The 20,001-nt window shown below is 44.1% G+C and overlaps 1 protein-coding gene, 1 long non-coding RNA gene and 1 pseudogene across 2 annotated transcripts; all 3 read right to left on the minus strand.

Annotated features, from left to right (window-relative positions):
• Positions 1-810: 810 nt before the first annotated feature.
• On the minus strand, positions 811-4,648 carry LOC120685437 (triosephosphate isomerase, chloroplastic-like). Its single transcript, XM_039967366.1, has 9 exons — positions 4,257-4,648; positions 4,133-4,159; positions 3,351-3,420; positions 2,565-2,688; positions 2,268-2,352; positions 2,049-2,181; positions 1,764-1,937; positions 1,465-1,547; positions 811-1,132 (listed from the first exon to the last, which is right to left on the minus strand). The coding sequence occupies exons 1-9, from the start codon at positions 4,416-4,418 to the stop codon at positions 1,076-1,078; spliced, it is 915 nt and encodes a 304-aa protein (XP_039823300.1). The 5' UTR covers positions 4,419-4,648; the 3' UTR covers positions 811-1,075.
• Positions 4,649-5,698: 1,050 nt separating this feature from the next.
• LOC120685456 lies at positions 5,699-8,773 on the minus strand (annotated as a pseudogene).
• Positions 8,774-12,049: 3,276 nt separating this feature from the next.
• On the minus strand, positions 12,050-13,047 carry LOC120685460. Its single transcript, XR_005679566.1, has 2 exons — positions 12,303-13,047; positions 12,050-12,208 (listed from the first exon to the last, which is right to left on the minus strand). It is a non-coding gene; the product is annotated as an uncharacterized LOC120685460 (long non-coding RNA).
• Positions 13,048-20,001: the final 6,954 nt, after the last annotated feature.

Here is a 20,001-nt window from a genome sequence, read left to right on the forward strand (position 1 = left end):
TGATGTACCCATCTCCACTAAGGCCCTGTTGAGTTTCCAAAAAAATTTCTACAGCAACCGTCATATCGAATTTTTGTACATATGCATAGAGCATTAATGTAGTTAAAAAATAACTAATTATATAGTCTAACTGATTAGCATGAGACGAATCTTTTAAGTCTAATTAGTCCATAATTGGACATTAATTATCAAATAACAATAAAAGTGCTAGTGTCAAAATCCACAAATTTTCACGAACTAAACGGGCATAATATTTAGCACAAAACTCTGTCAGGGTGGTGAACCTTGGAAGAAAGCTACCGTTCATGCGGCGTTTGTCGCTTGCCAGCAGCGGCCACTGGCCAGTGGCCGGAGGTTCAGGTTTCAACAGGCGGCTGCCATCCGGAAAAGGGGAAAAGGGTGTGGTCCGTGGATAACAGTCGTTCTGCTGGGCGTTGGACATCAGAGGATGGGTTTGTTTGACGCACCAGTGCGCGACACACTCGCGGCTTGTGACCCCTAGCCGGCCGGGGCGCGCGCCCTGGTCACTGGGGGTTGCCGAAACGAAGCCGTCCATGGCGTGGGCGTCCGCCCGTTTAACGTGGCCAGCCAGTTTGTCTGGCTTCTCGCCTCCAACTTGTGGCGTAGCCTTGGAGGATAACTGTGGAAGAAACCAGGCGATTCGTAAGCAGGCAGACGGCAACGCCCGGGGCTACTCGTCCAGGCAAATCGCTGTTAGAAAGAGAACAGCACTGGCAGCTGACCATAGTCTTACCAGTTCCCATCTCGCCTTGACTGGCAAATCTTTTTTCTAAGGATCACAGCACAACATCCTCAGCAATTCCAGTGAGTATATTATTTCACGTGTTTTACTGACCACTCACGTACAACTGAACTCCCGTCACGTACACAAGGTCTACAACAAGTCGACAACAAAAAAGATGGGATCTTGCATTATTTTTTTTCGTGCTACAAATCAGCAAAAAACCAGACGGAGGAGGTGACTGCACACCATCACACGGAGCACCTCCCACAAGGCCTATGGTACGGCAGCCGAGCTGCCTCTCTTGCGATCACTTATTTCTAGCCGAGTGCATCATGCTGCAACTTTCTTAGAAGTCACTGAGTTGATAATGGTGGCGAAGTCCGGGCCCTGCAAACACCAAGAAATAGTTACACTTCGCTGATCAGAGATTATGTAGCAGTAAAGGTTTTACAACTAATATGCTGCATGCGGAGCGGAGAGATGAATATACAATCCTATTTGACACCACTGAGAATGAACACAAAATTTGCAGGCAGATGACTTTAAACTACAACTGAAGGGAAATTAATGTAGATAGTCTTGTTAAACGCAATTGATATTTGGAAATACAGAATCAAAGTTTCATGATGAGTTTAGGAGCTGCAAGCATTAGCAACTGCCAATAAAGGCTACAGAACAAAAGAGGGTATGTTTCAAGAGCCGATGTTAATTTCTCATACCTTCAAAGAGGCACCACCAACAAGAAAACCATCAATGTCTTCTTTCTTTGCAAGCTCCGCACAATTGCCAGCATTTACAGAACCTGCAACAGAAGCATAGGAAGATGATCTTTCAGAGTCAGTAAGTCGTGCTATAACTGAAATGAAACACAATAGTATCTGTAGATAAATTGCAGCTTTAAGAGTTAATCTTTCACACTAAATTAGTAAATCATGAATCCTAATTTCAATCTTCTGACCATTAGTTTGGAAGAAAAGAAATCAGAGGACATTGATTCATATATGGATGAAAAACCAACCTCCATAAATTATTCGAATGCTAGAGGCACCATCAGGTGATACATTGGTCTTCAACCAATCGCGTATGGCAGCATGGACTTCCTGGGCTTGTTCAGGAGTAGCAACTTTTCCAGTTCCAATTGCCCAAACAGGCTCGTATGCAATTACAACATCGGCCCAGTTTGAAATACTATCTGAAAGCAGATACATATTGCATATATATCAACACCTCAAATTAAATCAATGGTCTACTGTTCTTTCTCAAGAAGCCCTAATTTCTTTTTGTAAAAACCAAGAAATTTCACCTGCATAAGCCTTCATCTGCTTAAAACAAACATCGAAAGTTTTCCCTGCTTCCCTCTCTTCCAACAGCTCTCCTATGCAGGCAATAACCTTAATATTTTGGCTCAATGCATATGCAGCCTTCTTCCCGATAAACTGCATCCAAACAGCTTGTTATAATGCTCTGAATCTCCATTTCTGCAAGCACTGATCAATTACCATACGGTGAATGTAATAGTTACCTCATCAGTTTCACCAATAATATTTCTACGCTCAGAGTGCCCAAGAATAACCCATTGACAGCCTATGTCCACCAATTGTTCTGCACTGTAGTTTTTTTAGGGAAAGGTAAAATTCTATCAGCGAAGCAGAAATCAAAACAAATCCTAGCCCTTCATGAACTATCATACAAGGTTCATCCAATAACACAAATACAACAAAATGTTGTTTTTATCGCAACTACTGTACACATAGCTGCAATCTCCATGTATGGGAAAGAAAAGGGACAAGTTTCAGGTATCGCTGAACCAGTACCCAACCTGATCTCTCCAGTGTAGGCTCCTCCTTTTCCGATCCATACATTCTGAGCAGAAACCTCAATACGACCAGTTAGTGAATTCTTGACCTGGTCAATATAAATGAATGGAGGTGCCACCACAACATCTGCAGTATTTAAAAAACTCCACACATTAGTATCCTTGCTGCATCAATAAAAAAACAAGCAGTAAAGTAGGCACAGTATATTATAAATAATCATCTCTATTACACGTGTCTTCCACCAGGAGATACTAGGTTCTCGTGATAATTGGAAGCCCATAAGTAAAATTTCATCTAAACTAGCATAAAATTAAATTGCTCGTACAGAACATGCAGAACCAGAGATAGATGTATTGTTTTGTTTCAACAGAAGAAATGTTTCCATGCCATATGGCACTCATACAGGATCCAGGTAGCTGCATCTTAGGTTTCTTGCAGAAAAACGAGGATTCTGAAAGTCACTAGCAAACCTTATCAGGAGTATTAAGGAAATAGCTTCCCTACTACATTTTCCCCTAGTTTTCTTGAAAGATGTAAACATGTTGGAATTAGCGACGGATTTACACTTCGGTTGTCAGCTGTTGTTAGCACTGTACATCACGGAAGCAAATAAATGAAACTAATAAAATAAACATTGCAAATATTTAGTGAGGTATCCACATTAAAATTGATGGAAACCTATCTGCAATAGGACAACATTAGAAATACCAATCAAATGCATTCATGAAATGCGAACATCATATAAAGAGGAAGACTGAGATATGTGAAGACGAGACAAATGGCCTTACCTACATCAGTTTCGAGTGTAGCAGCATTCAATTCAGAGACAAGCTTGCTAATGGAGTCCTTTGTTCCATTCTGAAGTGAGGGAAAACGAAGGGAGTAAAAAAAAGACATCAACACCGGAAATTGTAAGATATTTGACTAAAAACAGTAAGGGATACGGCTTAGTTAAGATAAGCTCCCTAAGTGAAGAAACTTCATATACAAAACAAGATGATTCTTCAAGACAACTGAGTCAGGTTAGCTCATCTAAAGACACCCCAGAAAAGTAGGAACCTACAAATTTCAAGCTTGATTGCAATGGAACTTGTAGACCCTATCACTAATAAGCAATCACAACTCAATAGGTGACACAACATCCGCCATTTTTCTACATCTCCTCGCCCCCCTCTAGGCCTCTCCAGGTTTAGCAAACAAGATCAAGGAAGCGCCAAGGCTTCTCTTTCTCAGCAAACAAGAAGTGATAACATTCCCTGGGTTCTCAACTATTTTTTTCTTTTCTCCCGAAACCGAAAGATGCGACATGGTAGAAACATTTCAAATACACCGAACAAAAAAGGGATTCGGTAGGCCCAGCTAAGCTGGGCAGCAGACAAGAGATCCTATTTCTAGAAACGACCATGTACATGACGATGCATGGATGACGACAAAATCCCATCCCGGTCCCGTATGGAATGCCCAAGGTGCCAGCAACCATAAGATGGCGCAGTTACAAGAGAGCATCTCCACCCTCATAAGTTCGGACACCCAAGGCGCGTGAGGCTGCAGAAGCAGGGCAGGCACTTACGCACTTCCAGTTGCCCCCCACGAAGAACTGCAACAGAGAGCAAGCGAGCGAGAGCGTGAGCCACATGGGCAGATTATTAATTAGACACGGCTAGTCAAAAAAAAAAACAAGGGCGGCGGCGCACCTTGCCGGATCCAGCCATGGCGACGGTGCGCTGCGCGCGGCGGCGGGAGCGGCCGAGGCGGAGCTGCTGCGGGGCATCAGCAGGGGCCGCCGCCGTGCGGCGGAGGTCCGCGGGGCGGGAGACGCGGGAGGAGCACGCGAGGGACCACGGCGCCGCAGCCATTCTCTGTCTCGCTGCTGCAGTTGGTGGGAGGAGGGGGAGGGCGAGGCTCGAGTCTAGCAGCCGTCCTGGTGGTGGTTCCGGTTCGCGAGGTCGGATGATGCGCGCAGCCGCAGCCACCGGATGGACGACCGGACAGCGGGGGGAGGGGGCAAGCGGGCAGGGGCGCGGCGCAGGGCAGGAGGGGGCGCGAGCGTCCGGGGGGCGGGCGAGCGGGGTAGGCGAGGGACAGCGACCCGTGCGAGGGTCCGCGGCCACGGCTTTTTGTATGGCCGTCCCCGCGCCTTATCGGCCCACGGGATAGGGCACCCAAGGCCACGACGACGTTTCGAGCCGAGCGGAGATACCCAGGGCGCCGCTGGGCCGGCCCAGCTGGAGCTGGAGGGCGACAGGCCGCTTCTGCTGGATCCATGGCGTACACGTGCAAGGTGGACAGAGAGGCATTCCGGAGATACGGACGCCGTGAAATGTGTTTGTATCTGTGTTTTTTTTTTGGCACTTTGTTTCTTGTGCAAGCGTCGCCGCCCATGAATCCAAGCCAAGATAGAGATGTGCGATGCTACAAGCTTATTGCGGTCGTGACCACAAACAAGACCAACTTTTGGGCGTGAGCGGTGAGCTAGCCATGGACTTAGCTTCGAGTTCTAGAGCTTTGGCTTGGAACTAGCTAGCAGCTACGTAGCTTATTGGTATATCATCTGTTCGTCCACAATTTTGTTTTGTTGGAAACCAAGCAGTTCTAAATTCTAATGTTGCTCGACCTAATGTACCTATACGGTTGCAACTACTTGAAACGACCTCTCTCGAGAAGCACATGTTACGGTTAACAAACAGCATTAAATAGCGAGCCAAACAGGCGCTTGGAACATTATTGGCTGTTTTGCCAGTTTACCCTTTCAAAAAAAAATTAATGGCAGTTTGGCATATGTTGCATATTGCTGCAAAAAATTCAAGCTGCAGCCTCTAGAGATCATGATTACTGCAAACGGTAAGTACTAGTACATCGCAAGGAACATCGTCGGCATAGGAGTTTGCCATGGCATAGCATAACATTGTCAGCATATAAGGAGCATGGTATGACATAACATTGTCAGCATATAAAAAGCATGGCATGGCATCCTGAATCTTGTGGGAGATAAGTCTTCAAAGTTTTTCCCCCCAAATGAAGTTTCTCCTAGTTGACTTAGTTCATGTTCAGGTCCTCAGGTGTCAAGATGGAGACGCAGCAAGAGCACTGAAACTTGTATGCAAGCCCATTTAGCTCGTCGTCTCTGCTTGTTTGATATCTTTCTGGCTCCTCTTCCGCTTACGAACCCTCTTTCTCTTTGCCTCGCCATCAACCGTAGCCCCCCTGCAGAACAGAGGTCGTCAGTGCTTGTGAGTCATGATTAAGAAGTTAAGACATCAGCTATTATGTAGTCATGGTATCCTGAAACAAATAAAACCAAGATAATGTGTTTAGCTGCTATCCCTGAACCAAACTTGATTTTACAATATGAGACAGATGTTTATGATGGACATGCTTCCTGTGTAGCACTAAACTGCTGTGGGGGACAGAATGCTACGTGACAAAAATATACCTGATTTTGAATAGCCGAGGACTGGGGCTTTGGTTTTTTTTTTCTTGCAGGAGAGTGGGTTTGGACCCTGCAAAAGGATACTTGTTAACATTTGGTACAAGAAATAGATCTAGAGTAGCAAACCCAGCCACTGCTGATGCCTGCTAGATAATAAACACTGGATATAGTCAACCACACAACAAAAGATACCAAAAAGGCAATGACTGTAAATATAACCTTTGCTCTGTTTCTTTTAAACTTGCTTTTATCTGCACCACCAAGTGTATTTTTTACAAGGGAACTGATAGGCCTCTCATGTTGTTCTCCGTCACTTCTATTTTCACTAGTTGTCGTTCCTTCTGATGCAGCCTTCATTAACTTCTTATACTCAGATATATCCATATTGAGACGCTTCTCCTCGTCCAATTGAGCAAACTTGTGTTGCTGAACAGAGGGTTGCTCTATAAATAAGGAGTTCTTCAGCCCATATATAACAGGAACTCCAGGAATCTACATGGAAACAAACAAAGTACATGAGTAAATTGATGCAACTCAGACAAGATCGGAAGTAGGGTTCACTCGATTTTGTTTTCTAAAGAAAAAGAAATCGAGATACACAGAGCAGATGAAGATTGTCAATACCTCTCTTAGCTTTTACCGGAGATAAGCGTCTTGGGTGGCAACAAAGAAACGCTCAGGATTCTTATCACCTATCAGTGATAGGATACAATTCACTGCACTGACAACCTTGTCATGCTCACACCTGGTAACACACGAGAAATCCAGAGAAACAGAAAGTAAGTTCATCATAATTAGGCTCATTTGATTTACCAGTGCTCATCTGATGGCAATACAAAACTCAAGTTGGGAACGGAAGACCATATCCAGGAATGGCACAAAACTAAAGGCACCAGCTACTCAACTGTAATTGTTATGCCAGGAAAGAACATGATACCTAAAACCAGCGAAAAGGTCATGGGCCAAACAAAGGCTACCAAAATGCATTCTGAAGTGGTCTGAATTCCAATTGCAGCTTACATTCCAGACAACAAAAACTGAGACTGAGACAAAATTGGCTACTCAGGGTCCACATAGCATGCAGAAAGATTGTAATTTGGTTTTCTGATGTATGAAGTTGATATTATGTTCATGCAAGGGCATTTCTGAACTGAAGATGCACTATTTTTTTAGAGTAAATTTCACCAGCGGTCCCTGAACTTGTCCCGAGTTCTCATCCCGGTCCCGGTACTCTCAAAATGCATGTCTAGGTCCCTGAACTTGTCCCGAGTTCTCATCCCGGTCCATGAACTTGCTAATTTGTTTCATATAGGTCCAAATCTCCATAACATGCGCTCCAAACAGTACGATTAAGTGAACTGATAGGTGGGGCCCATATGGCAGTCACACCTCTCCCTTCTCCCTCCTCCCTCTGTATGGGCGCCGCCGGACCCGTCCGTCGCCACCCGTGCGCCTGCGCTGCCACGATGGACCTCAGCTCCGCGCCGCCCCGGTCCTCGTTCATGCCCCAACCGCCGCTTGGCCACGCCGACGGCAGACCCCGCATCCCCGCCGCCCCTCCACCGGCCCCACGCCCTCCCTACCCAGCCGCGCTGCCGTCAAGGCCGTCGTCCCACACGACCCTCGGCTACCCCACTCCCTGTGGATGTCGTGCCACCCCGAGGGCGGCGCCCTCCATGGCCACCACCGTCGGCGCACCCTGGCGGGCGAGCCCCGCTCCGGTCCTGGTCCCGGTCCAGCGCCCGTGGGCCCGCATAGCGCCGCCCCGGCCGGCGAGCCGGCGACCCCCTCGCCCGAGCCTGCCCCCTTCCCCATTCTCAAGGTTGAAGATGGCCATGGCCATGGGCGGCGACGTTGGGAGCAAGAGAGGAGGGAGAAGGGAGAGGTGTGACTATCATATGGGCCCCACCTATCAGTTCACTTAATCGTACTGTTTGGAGCGCATGTTATGGAGGTTTTGACCTATATTAAACAGATTAGCAAGTTCATGGACCGCGATGAGAACTCGAGACAAGTTCAGGGACCTAGACGTGCATTTTGAGAGTACCGGGACCGGGATGAGAACTCGGGACAAGTTCAGGGACCTAGACGTGCATTTTGAGAGTACCGGGACCGGGATGAGAACTCGGGACAAGTTCAGGGACCGCTGGTGAAATTTACTCATTTTTTTATTTAAAAAAATCAAATAACCACAGTCTCAGATCGATGGAGTTACAATGAAGCGGTGAACAACCAAGCCGCAACGTGCAACGGGATTAACTCAAGCCGGAGCACCAATTGGAAGTTACTGATAAGAAAAGAAAGAAAGAATAGTACTATCTGCGAAGGTGGCAATACTGTGGAAAGAATAGGAACCTACTTGATTGTGGTGAGAAGCTGAGCGTTGTCGAAAGATTCGGCATGTGACTTGCCGAGTCGCCGGAGCTCTGCGATGATACACTTGGAGGTGAAGAGGGATGGCGTCCTGGAGGCCGATAGGAGGTCGCAGAGTGCCTCATCGGCCGGGAGGAGGCGCTGGGTGCTGAGGTGGTGGACGAAGGTGCCGTCGATGAGGACCTTGTAAGGCTCGCGGAAGATGAAGCAGATGGAATATAACTTGACCGCTTTGCGGTGCTTCGAACGCTTCTTAACCCGCATCCTGGCCGCTCGGTTGGGAGCAGGTGGTGGCAGCCGGCAGCGGAGAAGAAGGGAGGGGAACGGCGGGCGGCGTCAGGAGGTCGGTGGAGGCGGCGGGGAGCGGTGAGTTAGGGCAGGCTTTGCTTCTATCTCGCGCCTCCTTTGCGTAATGGGCTAGAGTGGGAATTGTGGGAATATGTGGCAATGGAGCCCAAATCGAATTTCATTTTCGGCTCGAATTGCAACCACGTTTTGTGATGGGCTGAAATGAATGATGGGCTTGACTAAAAAGGTCACAGCACGAACCCAGAAATGAAGCAGCTTGAACTTTGGGAATATGTATTTAGGTTTTGTTTATTTTAGCCTCTAAAATGTGGATTGGTTTCCCTCAATAAATGTGGATTGGTGCTTAGCATATACTCCATCCCTCCTAAAATAAGTGTAGTTTTAGCATTCAAATTTTATCTCACAAACAATATAGTTTTAGCTTGTAATGAGATCCATCTAGTTAAGGCAATATCAAGTACCAAAAAAGCGTTGCATAGAAAAAACACATCGAGCCAATCAAATACTTAGTAGATATTATTTTTCTAGTTCCAATGCATATGTATTTGTTGAGGATCCAAAAAATTAAATAAATAACACGGTTTTCAATCACAATTGGCAAAAATAATTAGAGGTAACAAAATTATTTATTTGGATTAGTGATGTGTTTGAAATTTTCTAAAAATACACTCTTTGTGGGGTAGGGGGAGTAATCAGCAGAGGGGACATATGTTATTGATTGTGATAATATATATTGTCAATTGTTACAATCTGATGAGAATTGTTTGTTTCAAATATTTTCAAGGAGACTTGTTGATTCAATTTGTAAGATCGTAACAGTCTGCAAGTTGCATTCTACGATTCAAATGCTGAAAAAAAAACAATAACTGACGAATCAGTTTATTTTAGCAACTCTCTCCATTCCTAATTATATAACGTTTTAGCAAATACAAGTACATAATTTTAGCTATACATCTACATATATGCTATATAATATACAGTTACATAACAAAAACTATATAATAACCTACAATATAGAATACGATGGAACGGACGGAGTCTTAGCTTATTCTAGACATTGTATGTTTAGAAAATGGAATGAGTAAGAAGTTACTTACTCTGTTCGCTGTGCTGGTTTGGTGTGAGAGAAAAGTACTGCAGGCTGGCTGGTGGCTGGTGCTAGTTTGGTGTGAGAGAAAAATATTGTTGGCTAATTACAGTGTGTTCCATTGTATGGTAAGCTGGTGTCCTGAGCGAAGTATACTGTACCATATGTGCGCTTCTAATAGACACGGGTGAACTTATGTCAACTGTCGAAAGAAAGAAAAGTATAAAGAGGATATTTGTGAACCCAAGAGCCAATAACCGATTTTTGGTGTGGCTTCGCTGCCCCTAAGATTTCGGGCTGATAAGATCACGATCGATTACCATTTACGGGACAAGCTGCGACGGATAACCAGGCCATTTATTCAGAACTCAACTTTTGTAAATCTACCCAAAATCTAATACTTTGAAATCCAATAACTGATCCAAACGGGGTCTAAACTTTAAGCCGGCTTGGTTTCATACCAATATATGTTGGCATGCCCACGTGGCCATTCCAATTTTTTCTACTAAAATATTGGAAAGTTTGAATAGCACTTGCCCACATTTTTTGCATACCAACATTTTGGAAGCAAAATAATAAAGCTCTTTATACATTACAAATCACGGAAGCATGAAAAGTACAGTACATGTTGCTCACCCTGGGCATTCGGTAAATACCGAACCAATCGGTTCGGTTCTTTGGTACCATTGCAAATTCGGTTCTTCAGAAATTGGTACCGATCGGTTCAAAAAAAACTTGGTACCGAGGAAATTCGGTATCGGTAAATTCGGTTCGGTTTCGGTATTTACCGAACAGTACCAAACTGATCGTAGAGAGGATGTAATAGTAGGTTTAAAGACTAATTTTAACATCATTTCATAGATAATAATAGTGCAAAATATAAATACATATAAAAGTCCACATGACTATAAGTGTGAGTGCCAAAATACGTAATAGAGTAGTCTACAATAGTACAATCACTAATATAACAATACTCAAACTTATCACATTTCATGTAAGTTCGGTAAACTCGGTTCGGTTTCGGTATTTACCTCGGTAATTCGGTTCCTGAAAACTCGGAACCGAAATAGGAACCGAATATTTTGGTTTCGGTAATTTTGGTTCGGTATTCGTTTCTCGGTATTTTATGCCCAGGCTTACATGTTGCCGAATTCGGCGCGAATCACCAAGGTGAAGTTGGCACGCGCCAGGAATGTCGGAGATTCTACCGGAGCTCGATCATTCCGAATCGAGAAACTCTGAAAGCAATAGTAGTCAGCTACATCGACGGCACACGTGGGTCCAAACACACATAACCCACTGGTCGGTGAGCTTTCAGGCCAAGCAGGTGAACCCCCACCCGTTTACGGTGGCGGAACCTCCTTCCGTCTCGCTTAGTTTATAATCTAAATATGTTGAGTGAAGTGAAGATTTTCTCACTTTTTTATTTTCATTTCTCATAGTTCAATTTTTTTGAAATAGATTACTACATAAGTAAAAATAAACGAGAATTTTAATGGAACTAGGTTCGTGCCTGTGCGTTGCTACGGGCTGCAAAAATTTTATCAATTCATAATTCAATTTTATATAACTTCTTCAAAATTCAATTACAGTGGTAAAAGTTTACTCAAAGTAATGTATAGCATGGGTAGCACGAGGTTGGTCTTAACAACATGATATTATAAGACTAATTTAGACTTGAAAGAACCATTCCAGTGCTATGAGTGAACAAAAGTAAACCCAAAACAATATTCTACACGTCCAAAAAATATTGCATTTGATGAAATCAAACTATCCATAATGGATTAAGAATTCATCTAGACAAAATCACAATATCAATATTCTCATAAACATAGTTTGAATAATTTATCTCATATATCTAATTCAAATGTCTAGACAAAAAGAGAAGTATATTACACTCAACAATATACATGACAAAGTGAAGTACAAGATTATACATGAATAGTAGAATATGCATAGGACTCTGCTCTGTTAAATTAACAAAAGCACGAGCAACATATTCGTATGGAGCTCTCTAGCCGCAATATATCCATGACCAGACCTGAGACACATTTCGAAGAGTAAGCATATGATTTTCTTGGACAGAGCCAAAGGGCCTCTAGCTGAGTTGGTTAGAGGAACCCAGCGGCACTCCTCAGGTCCTGGGTTCGACTCCCCGTGGGAGCGAATTTCAGGCTGAGGTTAAAAAAATCCCCTCGCTGGCCCCGGTGCCAATGCACTGGTGTGGACGCCCAGGTCGGCCTGAGGACCCTTACATGGCCCAGGCAGGGTTCCCATGGGCTACGGCCCCCAGTGTCAGGGCGGGGCCAGGGTTCGGGGATTTTCTCGGTCGGGGAAGCCGATGCTTCTTCTAGAAAGTCAATACCGGTGGGGCGGTCTTTCCCCACCCGGCCGAGTTTTTTTTGATTTTCTTGGACAGAGGCAGATGAACACATTGTCACACAAATCTACACTGATGAAACAAAGAGAAGTGTTAGATGCATAAAGACTCAACTTGGAAAACAGCATTAATTATAGGCAATAATTAGGACTATATAATACCTTTGTATTATCCCGTTAGGACCTCCTTGTATACAATATTCTTCGTACATGTATATACTGGAATCTTTTTCTTTTCTTTCTTGTTATTGACAGTGTCCTTACCCTTTTTTTAGCAATTTTCTTTTCCTTTTTAGCTTCTTCCTCGAGCTCAGTGGCATTCGGTGGAAGTGCTAGAATCTTGATGTTTGTTCTAGCAGTTGCCCTTGACATTGCAACATACAATTGCCCATGTGAGAACACGGGGTCAGGGAGGTAAACACCGACGTTAGGAATAGTCTGACCTTGTGACTTGTTGACCGTCATGGCAAAACTGAGCCGGATAGGAAACTATTTTCTTTTGAATTGAAACGGGAACATCTCGTCATCAGAGGGGCATATGGGTATCCGAGGGAGGAAAACTCGTTTTCCAGCATGCTGGCCCAACACGATTTCAGCATCTATAGTATTTCTTTGGAAACCACGGACAACTAACCTCGTACCATTACATAAACCATTTGCAGGATCAATGTTCCGAAGCAATATTATTGGACAACCCACCTTTAGCTTTAACACATCATGTGGAGGCAATCCATTGGGTGTAAGGGTGTTAAGAAACTCTGATGGATAATAGTTGTGTGGATCATCTACAGTAGAATCAAAACTATGATACTCCACCTCCCCACCTTGGAAAGATCCAATCATCTTCATATTAATCCTATCAACCCAATCATTGCGTGTGGACAAAATAGCTCTAGAAGTGATGTAGTCCGTGTGTGGACAAAATAGCTCTAGAAGTGATGTAGTCCGTGTCTACCATGTTCTCATTAAGGTTAGGGAAGATGCACTGGATTAATCTATCAAGATCATTGCCATCTCCAGTATATGGCACACAAATTTCATCTAGGAGACGGATTTCACCATCAGCATTGCCCTCCTCTATTCTGTTGCCAATGCGCAAAAGATATTCAGCAAACCATGGGTCACTGTGCGCTCTCATGTTGCGCACAAGCTATAGGTGATGTATATAATCCCACAGGTATGACCTGCGTAACGAAGCATCCACTATCTGAGCCCTCGACCCCTTCCTGACAACCGGTAGGACCTGCCTAAAGTCTCCCCCAAACACAACAGTCTTCCCACCAAAAGGCAAATCTGGCCTATCCATTATATCACGCATGCTATTGTCCAATGCCTCCACTGCTTGTTTCTTGATCATAGAAACCTCATCCCAAACAATCAAAGAAGCAGTGCGTAGCAGAGTCGTTGTACCACTTTGTTTAGTGAAACTACAATATCCACCACTATCAATTGTAAGTGGAATCTTGAAACGTGAATGTGTTGTTCTCCCACCGGGCATTATGGATGCAGCAATCCCAGACGTAGTAGTTGCAACAACAATCTTGTTCTGACTGCGGACTTTGGCAAGCAAAGCCCTATACAAGAATGTTTTCCCGGTGCCACCAGGGCCATCCACAAAAAACAAATCGTCGTCATTGGAATCAATAGATGACAAGATCTCATCATAAGCAACCCTCTGCTCATTGTTAAGGGATTCTGATAAGGCCACGTCATCCTCGGTGCTCTCTATATTGGATTCCTCGAATATCTCCCGTGGAACACCACAAGAGTCATCATAAGTGTTATCAATCTCAGGAAGAGGGAATGATTTTATATCCTTCCCCATTGATTACAGCATATTTCTAATATCAATTAGGACCATCTGCTCAATGATAGCATCTGATGGATTGTTGCGACGATAATCCTCAGACATTGCGTCCAAGTGTTTTTGCCAGAGTGCGAATACATCACTTGGTTCACAAAATACTAATATTGTTGCAAAAAGCCTTCGTAGTGATGATGGCATCTGATACAAGGCAGCTTCAGAAAGACACTCATCAAGTGAGCTGTCCTCCTCAATCAACCCTCTTTTCTCAGCAGCTTCACGGAAAGAAGGTTGTATCACGCCACCAACGGTTCTCAAATCTTCATATGAAGTTGCTCCAGCCACATGATTTAGGAGAATCCAGAGATAGTAGCGTTCACCTTCAGCTGGATGAGCTGATACGATCCTCCCAACTTGCCCAGTGTTAGCTCGTTCCCTTGGACGCCAAAATTTACCATCAGACTGCCATGTGAAAAATTCTGGGAAATCACGATATAATATGTTGCGAGCAGACTCGTGCAACCTGTTTGCTTTAAAATATGCAGTCAACATTGATTCATCGGCACCTGGTTTATTAACAACGTGCTCAATCTTTTGACGATTGTGAAATGACATCATGTGCATGTCGGGAAGATGGAGCTGAAGTTGTTTTACGGGGGGATGATTTTTTACTAAGGTCAAAACTATATATCCTCCACAACGCCTATGGTGGTGTCACCCATCGAGCGTCTCTATAAGCTTTGATCTCATCTACGTTCCCTTCTTTATCCGCCTAGCCAGACTCCCTAATTGCTATTGAAGCTCGATCATGACTTTTGTATACATACTTGAATAAATACTTTACCGATTTAATACTGCTACATGCCTCAATATTTATGTGACAATTGAACGCACGCAGTAAGGTGCGGGTTATAAGGGACAACCTGTAGGAATATGGGGTAGCAAAAACAAAAAATTTCTACCACATAAATCAGGATTACTGCAGTTATAAATCACGGGATTACCACTAGACGCGTGGTTGCGGAACTTCTGTAGCACGTCGGTGTAGTGCAGATTGAAGCCGGCAGTGCAGTTGCGTGAACCACCTCACGAACGGCTCGTCCTTGTGCAGCAAGCGCAGCACCTCCACGAAGTCCACACATACGGAAAGAAGCATCGCGATCCGGACTGCTAGGTCCGCGAGGGCGACCTAGGGCTTGGCGCACAGGAGGGAGGGGGTGGTACTGTTCACGCACGAGAAAAGGCTAGGGTTAGGGTTTTTAGGCGCCCCCTCCTCTGTTTATATAGCCCCTTAGGTGGGATACCTTGGGCCCCACCTTGGGTGCCCCCTTTTGGGCCTAAATGGCCCATTAGTGCACCTAAGCCCAGTCTAATTCGGATCTCATCCTTATCAGGCTTCTTTCCCTTAAGTGTGTGACCCTATGGGCTCACATGCGAATAGACATGGCCCGAGTACTCTTACTCGGCGCAATAGTAGACAGTGGCCTCTAGTAAGACATGTCAACTCCTATGCGCACGTAAAGATCATATCAGATGAGCCGCCACAATATCATATACATGATGTTCCCTTTGCCTCACGATATTTGGTCTAGCTTAAAGTCGACCACTCTTTCTCGATCCTGTGATTCGGAATCCTTGGTTAACTCTTAACCCTAGCATGGCCATGCATTTCTTGATCCGAATCACTCGAGGGGCCCAGAGATATCTCTCTTATAGAGAGGGGCAAATCCCATCTTGACCGACTATGTCTCGCAGCATGCTTCTTGACAGACCCGAAAGCCACCTTTATAACTACCCTGTTACGGTGTAGCGTTTGATGGCTCCTAAGTAAGTCGGTTCACATCTTGAGTACATACTAGGACACAGCGTACATATTGTGTAATAAGAAGTCATCATCTCGTGTTGAATTAGTTCTGTCTCATGTCTCACATGAACCCACATTATTAGTTTGACATCCCCATGTCCATAACTTGTGAAACGTAGTCAATCAACTAATACATGTGCTAGTCTAATATTCATGTGTGTCCTCACATGAACTCCGACTAGGAACATTTTAGAATATCCATACAAGTAAAGAGTTTCACAAATAATTCACATAAGCATTAATCAATACAAGTTGTCATCCATGGATATTCAAGGAACACTTTGTTAATCATGAATACAAGGAAATATGATTGCCTCTAGGGCATATTTCCAACAGTCTCCCACTTGCACTAGAGTCAATCCAGAATGTATCTAATACCCATTGCTCTTGTGTGCCTCTCATGCTTGGGCTGTGGAAGGGGTTTTGTCAATGGATCTGAAATGTTCAGGTCCGTGTGTATTTTGCATATCTTGATCTCACCCCGATCGATGAACTCTCGAATGAGATGAAATCGCCGCATAACGTGTTTACTCTTCTGGTGATTCATTGGCTCATTAGCTTGCACAATGGCTCCACTGTTGTCACAGTAGAGATCCAGCGGGCTAGAGGCATTAGGGAACACACCAAACTCAATAAGGAACTTCCTTATCCAATTGCTGAGGCATATGGAACTTTGCTCATGCGCTCTCGCTCATCAGTCGTCGTAGGACACTGAGTCTTGCTAAGATGTATGCCATGTGACATAGGCAAGAACCCTTTCTTTGCCTCTTCCATGTTGAACCGCTTCAACACTTTGTCAATGTAAGTATCTTGGCTTAATTCTATAAGCCTCTTTGATCTATCTCTATAGATCTTGATGCCCAGTATGTATGCTGCTTCACCTAAATCCTTCATCGAAAAACTATTTTTCAGTGAAGTCTTTACGGACTCAAGCATAGGAATATTATTTCTAATCAGCAGTATGTCATCTACATACAATATTAGAAATGCAACAGAGCTCCCACTTTCCTTCTTGTAAACACAAGCTTCTTCTTCGTTTTTAGTGAAGCCAAACCCTTTGACTACTTCATCAAAACGAATATTCCAACTCCGAGATGCTTGCTTTAATCCATAAATGGATTTTTGAAGCTTGCATATCTTTCCAGCATTGGTCGGATCGATAAAACCCTCGGGCTGCATCATATACACGTCCTCGGTCAGATTTCCATTAAGGAAAGCTGTTTTGACATCCATCTGCCATATTTCATAATCGAAATATGCAACAATAGCTAGAATAATCTGAACAGATTTAAGCATCGCCACGGGCGAGAAAGTCTCGTCGTAGTCAACTCCTTGAATTTGTCGAAACACCTTTTACGACAAGTCGAGCTTTATAGATGTGAACATTTCCATCTATATCTTTCTTCTTCTTATAGATCCATTTGCCCTCGATGGTTCTCACACCATCAGACGGGTCTATCAAGTTCCAAACTTGATTTTCCTTCATGGATTCTATTTCGGATTTTATGGCATCTTGCCATTTCTCAGAGTCAGGGCCTGCCATCGCCTCTACATATGTTGCAGGCTCATCATTGTCTAACAATAATAATTCTTGCGCTGCGTGGAGCCTTGCTGACCTTCGTGGTTGCGGAGGTGCTTCTGTTGCCATAGGCATCTCAACTTGTTCAGCTACATTAGCGTCACTTGTAGAGTCTTGTCCTATTGGCTCATCTCGAATTTCTTCGAGTTGCACCGTTCTTCCACTTTTCTCTTCTTTGAGAAACTCTTTCTCTAGGAAAACTCTGTTCCGAGCGACAAACACTTTGCCCTCAGATCGATTGTAGAAGTAATACCCTAAGGTCTCCTTTGGGTATCCCACAAATATGCACTTATCCGATTTGGGTGCAAGCTTGTCCGACTGGAGTCGTTTGACAAATGCTTCACAACCCCAAATCTTTAGAAAAGACAAACTGGGAGTCTTGCCAGTCCATATCTCATATGGTGTCTTATCTACGGATTTTGATGGCACCCTATTTAATGTGAAAGCTGCTGTTTCTAGAGTGTAACCCCAAAACGATAACGGTAGGTCCGACTGGCTCATCATTGATCGAACCATGTCCAACAGAGTTCGATTACGTCGCTCAGACACACTGTTTCTCTGAGGTGTTCCAGGCGGCATAAGTTGTGGAACAATTCCGCAACTCTTTAGATGATTGCTAAACTTGTGGCTCAGATATTCACCTCCACGATCAGATCGTAAAGCTTTAATTTTCTTGCCACACAGATTTTCAACTTCACTCTGAAATTCTTTGAACTTTTCAAAAGTTTCAGACTTATGCTTCATCAAGTAGACATAGCCATATCTACTCAAGTGATCAGTGAAAGTAATGAAGTATTGGAATCCACCTCTAGCAATTGAGCTCATTGGTCCACATACATCAGGATGTATGAGTTCCAGTAAGTCCGATGCTCTCTCTAGAAAACCTGTGAATGGCGTCTTGGTCATCTTGCCTAGCAAACAAGCTTCGCATATCACGTATAACTCAAAATCAAACGAAGTTAGAAGTCCATCCGAATGGAGCTTCTTCATGCGTTTCTCGCTTATATGACCGAGACGACAATGCCACATGTAGGTAGGATTCAAATCAGCAAGCCGAGGCCTTTTAGCATTAATATTACAGATAGGTGAATCATCAAGATTTAAAACAAATAGCCCATTCACAATGGACGCAAAAGCCACAAACATGTTATTCTTAGAGATAGCATAACCATTGTTTTCACTCGCAAAAGAATATCCATCCTTCATAAACATGAAGGAGACAGAATGTTTCGACTCAAACTAGGAACAAAATAACAATTACTAAGATCCAAGACAAATCCTAATGGTAGGTGAAGTTGCATCGTCCCGACGGCCACATTAGCAACTCTTGCATTATTGCCGACGCGGAAGTCAACTTCTCCTCTTTCAACACTTCTACTCTTTGTCATTCCCTGCATCGAATTGCATATATGAGCAACCGATCCGGTATCAAATACCCAAGAATTAACATAAGAGTCAGCGAGAAATATTTTTGTAATATGAACAACAAGCGTACCCGAGGTGGAAGAACGATTCTTCTGTGTGGCTAGGTACAGCTTGCAGTTCCTCTTCCAGTGTCCTGGCTGGTGACAATGAAAGCACTCCTTGTCTGCAGTTGGTCTAGGTTTAGCCTTGAGTGTAGGGTTTGGCTTGGGGTTCGCAACCTTAGCCTTGCCCTTCTTCTTCTTCCAAGAAGAACCTTTCTTCTTGAAAGTAGGCTTATTCTGGACAGCCATCACATGGCCACCACTTGTGCTTTTCTTGATGTCACTCTCTGCCGTCTTGAGCATGCCGCACAGCTCATTCAAGCCCTTCTCAGCCACTTGCATGTGGTAGTTCGAGATGAAGTTCCCATAGCTTGGCGGTAAAGAGGCGAGAATAAAATCAGTGGCCAACTCTTGGCCAAGTGGGAAGCCCAGCTTCTCCAACCTCTGTGTGTAACCAACCATCTTGATTACATACGGACCCATTGCAGCGCCTTCTGCCAGCTTGCTCTCAACAAAGGCCTTGGACACATTGAACATTTCAGTCCTGGCCTGAGTTTGAAACATGTCCTGAAGCGCCACAATCATATCGTGTGCCTCATGGTTTGTCTCGAACTGCATCTGTATGTCAGGTTCCATGCAAGCGAGCATAAGGCAGCTTACTTCAAGGTTGTTGTCACAAGCCTTTCTGTAAGCAGTCTTTTCCTCAGCAGGTGCATCATTAGCAGGCTCTTCTGGTAATGGGGTATCTAGAACATCTTTCTTTTTCTCTGCCCTGAGAACAATTCTCAGGTTGCGGATCCAATCCGCATAGTTAGTCCCATTTAGTTTGTCCTTCTCAAGGACCGAACACAATGAAAAGGATTGGGTGTTATTGCGGACCATGATCTACAACAAAATAATAATGCAAAATACTATGACAAATGTATTCATGATGGAGTGAACGATATTAAGCAATTAACAGAATTTACTCCGACTAAAATCAACATCCCTCTATTGATTCTTAGCAATTCAAGACCCACAACTATCAAGTCGACTAGTGAGCTTTAGCATCACCGCTAGAAGACTAGATAGATCGGTAAGCAACTCTTTGCTAATCATATCACATATGACTCTTGTTGTTGGGTGACATCTCCATGTCTCACTCCCAA

This window comes from Panicum virgatum, chromosome 2K (assembly GCF_016808335.1).
Source record: "Panicum virgatum strain AP13 chromosome 2K, P.virgatum_v5, whole genome shotgun sequence".
In the NCBI taxonomy this organism is placed as follows: Eukaryota; Viridiplantae; Streptophyta; class Magnoliopsida; order Poales; family Poaceae; genus Panicum; species Panicum virgatum.

Coding starts and splice junctions, on each gene's coding strand:
- LOC120685437 (XM_039967366.1), bottom strand. CDS start 4,418: ATGGCTGCGGCGCCGTGGTCCCTCGCGTGCTCCTCCCGCGTCTCCCGC. Junction 4,160..4,256: donor CCATGGCTGGATCCGGCAAG/GTGCGCCGCCGC, acceptor TCTCTGTTGCAG/TTCTTCGTGGGGGGCAACTG. Junction 2,353..2,564: donor GCCTACACTGGAGAGATCAG/GTTGGGTACTGG, acceptor AAAAAACTACAG/TGCAGAACAATTGGTGGACA.